This window comes from Balaenoptera ricei, chromosome 10 (assembly GCF_028023285.1).
Source record: "Balaenoptera ricei isolate mBalRic1 chromosome 10, mBalRic1.hap2, whole genome shotgun sequence".
NCBI classification, from domain to species: Eukaryota; Metazoa; Chordata; class Mammalia; order Artiodactyla; family Balaenopteridae; genus Balaenoptera; species Balaenoptera ricei.
In genome coordinates this window covers 68,178,809-68,187,527 of record NC_082648.1, presented here as the reverse complement: position 1 = coordinate 68,187,527, position 8,719 = coordinate 68,178,809, and the positions used below count along the sequence as shown (strand labels likewise).

Sequence of the window (8,719 nt, the reverse complement as noted above, 5' to 3'; positions counted from 1 at the left end):
ACTCAACCTGAAGTTGAAATTATACGTGAATCTTTAGAATGCCCTCTTGAATTCTTTTCACTTCAAATCCTCACACTGTCAAATCATGGATAAAGAAAGACTTACCTGTGTAGTAAAGTCAGCGTCCCATATCAGGGCAGGATGCTGACAGAGTGACAGTGGCTACAATATTTTTGGAACCCACCCCCTCTTCTTTCCTTTCCTTTATGGAATAATATCTATTCTTTTAAGCCTGGTGACTGGACAAGCAAAAGAAAAGAAGGGGAAACCTTCCTAAGAACAGTACAATTGCCAAACTCCAGCAAAGAGTGCATATGCTTTGGCTGGTGAATATATGTAACTACAAACCCTTAGAAATTTTGAACTAATTTACAAATTAGAAGAGAAGACAATTATCTTTATTTGCTCTCTATGAACAGCCAATTTAGATGCTTCAAGGATATTTCCCTTTTTATCTCTCTCAATGGTAACCTTGTGAGAATTATTCCAATGATTGGCTACCTAATTTTCCACTTATTCTGTTTTCATCTCAATTCATTCTAAAGGAGATTTAAGTGATGAACAATAAAAGATACATGTCCATCACGCACACACAACACAGAAGCATAACATATGATTAATAAAATCAAAAAGGCTGTGAAAAGGAGGAGGGCAGTTGCAGTCTGCTTCACTTTACTATGGTTTGTGTAAAGTTTCTGATGCCAGCACTTTAATAATACAAAAAAACGCTCAATACCTTTAAATATTTTATTGACAATATTAATATACTAATGTATCAAGATGTTTTCAGGCAAGTAGATAAATATGACCTAACTCATGATTTCTGATGTAGTGTAGATATTAAAATGATGTAATGTTGTACATTCTTTTTGTTTAAAAATATTTTATTGTCCTGAATAACTTCTGTCTTTCCCTCACATACACACACAACTTGACATTATATGGTGCAACATTAAGATAAAAGAAAAATTTTAGTTAGCAGTCTCCCTTGAAATATGCTTAAAATAGAAATGTGGTATTTTCATCTGTGACACCAACAGGACCTAAACTGAGTCCATGAGATGATAAATATTCAGATTTATCTATAAAACCAACTGTTTCAGCCTTTTCAGCCCCACCTTAAAAATATTATATCAATGACTGCCAACTCCATTAGGGGGTTCTTTCAACAAAATCATAAACCAAAATGTTTCTTCATTTAAACAATTTTATTTGTGGTGGAATTTCCAAAATCTCTTATATCTTGAAATCATCCACAAAATACTATTTTGTGCTTACATTAAAAAGATGCATTTCTTATAAGAAAAGATCAAAATATATACCATTAGGCAGTATTGTTATATTTTTATTTAACACAATATAATCAAAGGATTAAAGAGACAAGCAAAAAAGTTAAATATATATAAACTCCCTATAACTGATTTACAGCTATTCTAAAGTTTTAAAGAAAAAAATAAAGCTCTAAACATCAGATGTAATATTTTGATAAGCAATATTTATAAAAAATATAAGTTAAGCATTGCAACAAGCTACCTTTGATGAACTGCCTCCTATAAGAAATAGTATCTCTGGAACTATATATCTAAAGCAAGACAAAGGAAAAGAAGAAAAGAAAGTATTAATTGCAATAGTGACTTTTAGTTAAATACACTTTCTTATAAAGTGGCAAGATAATATTTACAAATTTACAACTGAAAGGAAATGTTTATTTACAGGTTGTCTTGCTTTGGGACTTTTTGGGCCTCTTTCCTCCTGTATAATAGGCCCTCCTGGCAGAACTGATCTAGACTAGATTTTTAGTTCATAGCACATGATAGATGAGCCTGGAATTAGAGGCCCCTTGAGTTGCAGGCTGAGAATCGGTGCTGGCAACTGGGGAGAGAGAGGCTGGGTCCTGGAGAGGCAATCCAGGTTGCTCTGAGTTGGTGATCCGATCCACTATGCTGGATAAGCAGTCCAAGCTGGATAAGGAGCTTTTATCCGTGGCATATACTAAGGATACAAAGAGAAAACCATTAAAAAAAAAATCCTTGCTTATGTTGCCCCTTAAGCAGCAGGTCAGCTCCTTTGAGACCCAGAGGTCAGGTGGTCACAGAAAGCCTGATGTAGAAATTTGCAACAAATATCTAGCAATTCATGGGGATGAAGGTGGGGAGTGGAGAAGCACCCCGGTAATATTTCAAGCAAAAGCTCCTACGTCTGTGTGTGTGCATGGATGTATCTGTTAGGGGGATTTTGAGCAGATGATGTGTGTTTATTTTGCTCTGTCCCAAAACGCCATAAATACCATTCTATCCTCTTCCCAATACCGCATGGAAGAACAGACTCTGCTTTGATAGGCTGAATTGTGAAGTTGAACTGGTTTTTAAACTCCTCTGAAGTCATCAGTTCTTACCATTTGGTACATCAGGACAGTAGACGCTGTCAAAACTGCTGCTTTTTCTGGACCAGACAGGGCTGTTACATTCGGGCTATAATAAAAGACACAAAAGAAGGCATTTGTTTTCAGGTCTTGGCAAAAGATGCTCTGACCTAGGGTGAGGCAGTGCTTGCCCACCAGCTCCATAAGCTGACCACTCTCAAATACCTTCATTGCCTTGATTTAGCAAGGGCTAGCCTCACCAAATTGCAAGGGCACTGAGGTCAATCTCTGTGCTTGGAGAAGAGGAGAGAGGCAGCAAAAGGAAGAGGGCGGGTGGAATTCAGCAGCCATGTGCATTGGGTTAACCATGCAAAATGGATTGGAGTAGAAGGAAGCCACACTAATTCAGAGAGAGAGCACTTTCCCAGGGCAAAACCACATTAAAACCTGGCAGCGTTGGCGCAAACGCCCTCTGTAAAGAATGCATCAACATCTTCCAGCCAGGCCTCAGCAGAGCAGGGACTCGGGTCACGCGGGCGTTTCTTTCTTAAGTTACAAACTGCGGGACAGTGGAAGCCTCACACAGTTGGCTTTAGACGTTAGTGTATGGCAGGGGCCACTGGTGGTAATATATTGGAAATAAACTGAGTTGTAGAGAAAACATCTGATTGATCGTTCACAGCCACCTATCTCACGTGACAACCTCCTCCTACGATGTACACTTAGAACTTGGTAGGAAGTCAAACTGAACTCCTGGTCCGCAGCTACCTGTTTCCTGGCATCTGTCTAAATGCGGCACCTCTCTTCTCTTTCAGCAACTGCCTGCCCATCGCCACCCCCAACTATCCACCAGTAACTACTGGCTGTTTGGTCGCTACACCTGGTCTAAATGAGATGTAAAGGTTTTTGCAAAAGATTGGAAGGGCCTAGTGGGTGCAGAGCTCTCTCTTACCATGCCGTCAGAGCAGCTGGAGGTGGGGCTGGTGGGCTCGGAGCAGCTCTGCCCCGGCAGGCTGTAGTAGTTTTCCACCTGTTCCCTCAGCAGCTCCTGCAGGCTCTCAATGTAGCGGATGGCATTCCTGAGGATCTCCACCTTGGGCAGCCTCTGGTTGGGGTTGGTCGTGGTGCACCGCTTGAGCGTCTCGAAAGCCTGGTTGACCTTCTTTAGGCGTCTCCGCTCACGCATGGTGGCCGCCTTCCTCCGATCCATGGTGGTGGACTTCCTCTTGCATGCTTTGCAGGCCCACATGAGGCAGTGGCCGGCCTGGTGGTGGCCCGTAGGTGCTCGCACGTGCTCGTCCTCGTCTGAGCCCTGCAGGTCTGCTTTGTGCCCCCCGAAAGCAGCCACTCGCGGCTCAAACTCGTCCCCGAACCCGCCCTCGGGGGACGGGATGCAGGAGCCATCGTAGAAGTACTCAGAAGGCGAGAACTGGCAGCCATCCATCATGTCCATCTTCTGCGGAGAGGCAGGAGGTGCACCTGGGCAGCAGCGAGATAGGGGAGAAACCGGAGCCTGGCGCCGCTGCGGGCAGGCGAGTCCCGGGCGGAGCTCCCTGGTCGGTTTCTCCGGTAATTAACAAGGGCAGGCGCCTGGCGGCCTGGGTCGGCCGCGCTGGGGTTGAGGCTCTTTATATATTCCTGGGGAAGGGAGGCCGGCCCCAGTGGCCCCGCACTATTAGCATATCCCACCGCAACCCCCGCCGGGGCTGTCTGGGCAAACCTCCGCCTTTCCTCTAGAGACAATTTGCTGTTTACTGCCCCTTTTGACGCTAATGGTTTTACTGCATTTCTGCTGGGGCGGGGGTGATGCCTCCCCAACCCGCTTACTTGCACACTCTAGCATACCTAAACCAAGGGACACTTAAAGGGTGTCGCAGGCAAAAGGAACGAAGGAAATCCAACTTTTTGTACGATTGCTCTCACATTAAAAAAAGATAATTAGTAAATAGAACGCCCTACTTCAGCTGACACCAAAAGCGGACCTGCCTTCCCAGTCCGGGACACGAGGGAATCACTTTATTTTCAGGTGTTTCTCTTTTTCATGAACTTTAGTTGTGTCAGGCATTTTTTCAGCCAGTAGGCCAAATAACGGTTGCTAAAAACTTGAAGTGGCACTTTCAATAATGGAGTGGATCTAGATTTTTTTTTTTTAATCTGTTTTGTTTCTCATCATATTGCCATTTTGTAGGCTCTGTGTTATTGGGGGTAAGCGGGGAGGGGGAGGTTCCTTTTCGCCAAGACAGAGCCCGCTCTGAGTTCTCTATGCTCATCTAAAAGGCGTGGGCTCAGGAGGGCCAGGTGGCCAGGAACACACCTCCCTTCCTCTCTTTCCCTCTTATGCGCATGTTTGCTGAGCGCCTCCTGTTTTGCGCCAGACCTTTGATGGGCCCTGAGCCGGCGGAAGATAGACACTGACTGCGTCTCCTAAGATTTGTATTCTAAGAAACCCAGTTTTAGAAGGCGAACTTCTTTCCAGGGGTGCGTCTCCCTTCTCCCTCTCTTTCTGCTCCGCCCTGTCGTTTCTACAGACTAAACAGCCAAGCAGGGCTTTGGGGTCGCTAATTTTCTGCTTTCAGGCAAACTAACACCGTTACAGATGCGTCCCAGCTGCCGGCACAGCAATCCTTCTTGGCTCGTGTAAAATTTCCAACTCCTCCAATCCGAGAAACTTCACACACTTTGGCGACAAAAGCCTTCCAGAAAAGCAATCACAGCAGGGTCTTTGAAACTTTGGTGGCTAGAAGGCGAGAGGGGAGGGCTTCCATTTAAGTGACAATGAACCTATTAATCAGCTTTTGTCAATCTTCCTCCACCCTTACTTAACCCACTACCAAATCACTTGCCGGTGGGGGGGGGGGGAGCTTGCTGTTTATATACGGGAAAAGCTCTTACTTCAGGTCTAAACAAGTAGTGTTCTGAAGTTTGGGATCAGGCCTTGTAGCCTCATTCAAAGAGGAGAGAGAGTTCTCACCTTGATCTTGCGTCATACAGTCCAGTAACTGTTGTGACTCCGAACATACTGGGGGCCGGGGGAGCTTTCTTTTCTATGACTTTTTCCTAAAATTATTTTCCGAAAGCAACCCTGGCAGGCAGATCCCTGTCTGCAGGAGCCAGAGGAGTATTAACTTTTTCAGGTGAAATCTGTACTCCAAAGTGAAGGCCCCAGAAACCAGAGGTGGGAGAGTGTCAGTCACTAAGGTTTGCTACAGACATCCCAGCCGCAGTCCTCTCTTCCAAGTTCTGTCATCTCTAAGACAAAGACACTACCACCGCCACCATCACCATCCACCCTCGAAAATCAGGCCCTTTCATACCAACGGGCTGCTTAGTAGGCCTGTGGGAAATTCATCTGTACCTTATTTAGGACTATTAACAAGTGGATGCCATTGAAATGAATAGGTACCCAGGGCTACACCAGATAAAAGAATTAAGTTCCTAAAGAACTCATCCAGGCGGGGTGGAAACATTCCAAACCATGCACACTGCTACCTCTGAAACACAATAGTGGATAGATACTCTCATCGGGGAATTCTCAGCCAAGTCCCACAGGTTCTGGTCAGCAGCAATAGTACCATTTTCTCTGCCTAGAGAGTCCAGAAGTTCACACACTGCTCGAAGCTAAAACTGAGTTGTGTGCAGATTTAAGATTTGGGCACAAATAAACTTTAAGTGGAAGATAGAATTTATCTTGCCTTTCAGCTGATTTCTTTCCACCAGGCACCTAATGTGCTTTGTACCCAAACTGCTCAGCGTGGGATGTGTGGAGCAAACAATTATAAAGAATTTTCTATTTGCCATGCACTGTTCCCAACCCTTTCCATGTATTCACTCGTTTATGACTTCCAACAATTTTGTGGCAACTGTAACTGGACCCATTATTAAAAGAAGGTAACCCAGCTCAAGGAGTAAGTCATTGGCCCCCGGTCACACAGAATTAGAAACTAGGCATCCCCTTGGAGAGCTTGTGCTCCTAGGGGTGAATTTCGTTTGTTTTTTTCTTCAATCGGTTCGTTCTCACTGCGCGTCCTTAACGCTCCAGAGCAGAAACTCGCAAACGCCGGTCCCCGACAGCTTTCCCTCGGCTCCCGGGCTGGGAAGACGCTGTCACTCAGGCGGCTCTGTCAGGAACGGTGGTTCTCAGAGGTTAGGGCTGTCTTTGGTAAGGTGATCTCAAACAAATTTACCAGAGTGCCGCGGGTGAGTGGAACTAAAGAAGCCGAGAAAACACAAGCGCCCGGCGGCTTAATGGGACTTGCTAGGGGGGAAACAGGGTCCAGGGTTGAGGACCCTTGGGACCCAAGTGCTGAAAATAGGATCTCAGAGCACCAAAGTTAAAAAAACGAGACAAAACTTTTAGACCTCTGTCAGGGGCGAGAGGAGAAAGAGATCAAAAACTGGGAGGCAGGATACAAAGAAGGCAGGAAGCCAGCGCCTCAAAGATGGCTGGGCTCCCCTAATTCGGGAGAGATTCCCCTGCGCTTTTCCCAGGAAAGACCGTGGGAGGGGAAAATGCGAAACTGAGTGAACGAGACAGAGAAAAAAAAATTTTTTTTTTGAGTGGGAAAATTGCACAGAGAAGTATGAAAAAGGTTAAAATTTACTTTTTTTTAAAAAGGTCGTTTGCAGTGCTCATCTGGGTGGCCTCTTCTTCTCAAAATCAGACTAGACTGGCTTTTGCTTCTCATAGAAAAGAATGAAAATACTGTTTTCCACTATTTCTCCAGAGAAGTGGATGTCTTCCGTGCAGAGAAAACTCACGATTGTCTAATATGTAAACGGGTTGTTAGAAATGATATTCCAACACTGACTGTCTGCTAGGAAAGTATCACAGTAGTCAGATAATGGGAGGAAAACTCAGCCCAGCTGGGTGTTATAAATGAATGCCCACCAAGGTTCTGGTGAAGTATCAATAGATATAATGTTTTTAAATTTTTGTGTCGTTTTACATTCTGAATAAAAATAAACACATGCTTAATTTTCTTACAATTTAGACTTGTAAGCAGGTTTTAATTGCAAAGACCTTTAAGTAATCATCAAGTTGTTTTTTTTTTAAAGAGAACCTATTTTAGTTTAACCATTATGGCAACGATCCTAGTGTTGATGGACAGACCACACCAGCAAAATGATGCTTAGAGCTTCCTTTTTTAGTAAAATTTGCCCACCCTAGGAATTCTGCACAATTGAAAATTCTCCATGCTTCTCTTAGCAGGAGAAATCAAATATACATAGGAAGACAAGTTCATTTCAATTCGTTTCTGCCCCTACTTGAGACCCTTATCAACTCCTGGACCAAGGGAGTTGTTCTTGAAATTTTTGCTTATTATATCTGACGTAACAACGTGCTAAACAATTTCAAACCGCTGTTAGCTCTGGGAACCAGGCACACCTAAGTAAACACATTAGTACCTGCCAAAGCTGCTGGAAGAATTTGTGGAGAAGACAGCTGAGGAAGACATTGGCCTCTGCTTGAATTCGAAGACTCCCAGGAGAGATCAAAGGCCTAAGTAAGGACTTTTAGCAGCCTTGAGAGTAGAGAAAGTAGCCAGTCCTTGCAGCATTATCTTTGTTCCAGCACATGGCATAGGCATTCCGTCTCACAGGCTGACTCTGAACTAGGCTTGCAAAAAATTGCTTTTTCAGAATGAAACCTCTAGGAAGGAGGGTCATCTTTTGTAACACTTCTTCTGACTTTAAGGGAGTGACTGGAGGAGTCCTTTGGAGAAATGTCTTGATGGCTTAGCTCTTTGAGGAAATGCCATGTTATTGCTAATTTACTAATGCAGTAGAGTAGGAAATGAGATATTCAAAGTTTAAACTAAAATTGTTTAAAAATAGTTTTTCCAGATAAGGTGTTGTAGGAGGAAGGTTTTGAGATGAATAAAAGGGATAAAATATTACTAAGAGAAAAGCACAGATGGGTAAATTCTAACTTTGAGTTAAGAAATGTCTTAATAGGGATAGAGGTCACTTTCACAGCCCAGTCTCTGCCAGTCTCAAGAGGACTTGGGAACACTGAATTTTAGCACCACACCTCCACCCTAAAAACATATGAAAGAGTCTGAAAAAAAAAAAATGAGTCCGTTAGACATAAGTGTATTTCCACTACGTTCAGGCTTGAAACTCAATGATCCAGGTGTGATGATTAAAGTTAGTTTCAGAAAGCTGACATTTGACATTCTACAAATTATTTCTATAGTAACATAAAAGAGAAAGTCACTCGTTATTTTATACTTGATAACTTCAAGCCTGCCTCTGGAAAGAGGCTCAGTTTTAATCTCAAATTGCTTATCTTTACCAAGTTATTAACATCTTGATTTTCTGCTTCCACAGCCCTGTTTGTTTTGGTTTTGGCCTTAG

General features: G+C 43.6%; 1 protein-coding gene across 3 annotated transcripts; it reads right to left on the bottom strand.

Annotated features, from left to right (window-relative positions):
• Positions 1-1,439: 1,439 nt before the first annotated feature.
• MYF5 (myogenic factor 5) lies at positions 1,440-8,154 on the bottom strand. Of its 3 annotated transcripts, none has more exons than XM_059936593.1 (4): positions 7,769-8,154; positions 3,315-3,841; positions 2,396-2,471; positions 1,440-1,992 (listed from the first exon to the last, which is right to left on the bottom strand). In XM_059936593.1, the coding sequence occupies exons 2-4, from the start codon at positions 3,813-3,815 to the stop codon at positions 1,802-1,804; spliced, it is 768 nt and encodes a 255-aa protein (XP_059792576.1). In that variant the 5' UTR covers positions 3,816-3,841; positions 7,769-8,154; the 3' UTR covers positions 1,440-1,801. The 3 variants fall into 3 exon arrangements, with proteins under 3 accessions (XP_059792576.1, XP_059792574.1, XP_059792575.1); XM_059936591.1 differs by having other exon boundaries at positions 1,441-1,992; positions 3,315-6,569; positions 7,769-8,153; XM_059936592.1 differs by having other exon boundaries at positions 1,441-1,992; positions 3,315-5,099; positions 7,769-8,153.
• Between the last annotated feature and the right edge of the window lie 565 nt (positions 8,155-8,719).

Excerpts from the sequence above, each read along its gene's own strand:
- MYF5 (XM_059936593.1), bottom strand. The coding sequence starts at position 3,815 with ATGGACATGATGGATGGCTGCCAGTTCTCGCCTTCTGAGTACTTCTAC. Across the intron at positions 2,472-3,314 it reads CCAGCTGCTCTGACGGCATG|CCCGAATGTAACAGCCCTGT; the intron begins GTAAGAGAGAGC and ends CTTTTATTATAG. Across the intron at positions 1,993-2,395 it reads CTGTCCTGATGTACCAAATG|TATATGCCACGGATAAAAGC; the intron begins GTAAGAACTGAT and ends TTGTATCCTTAG.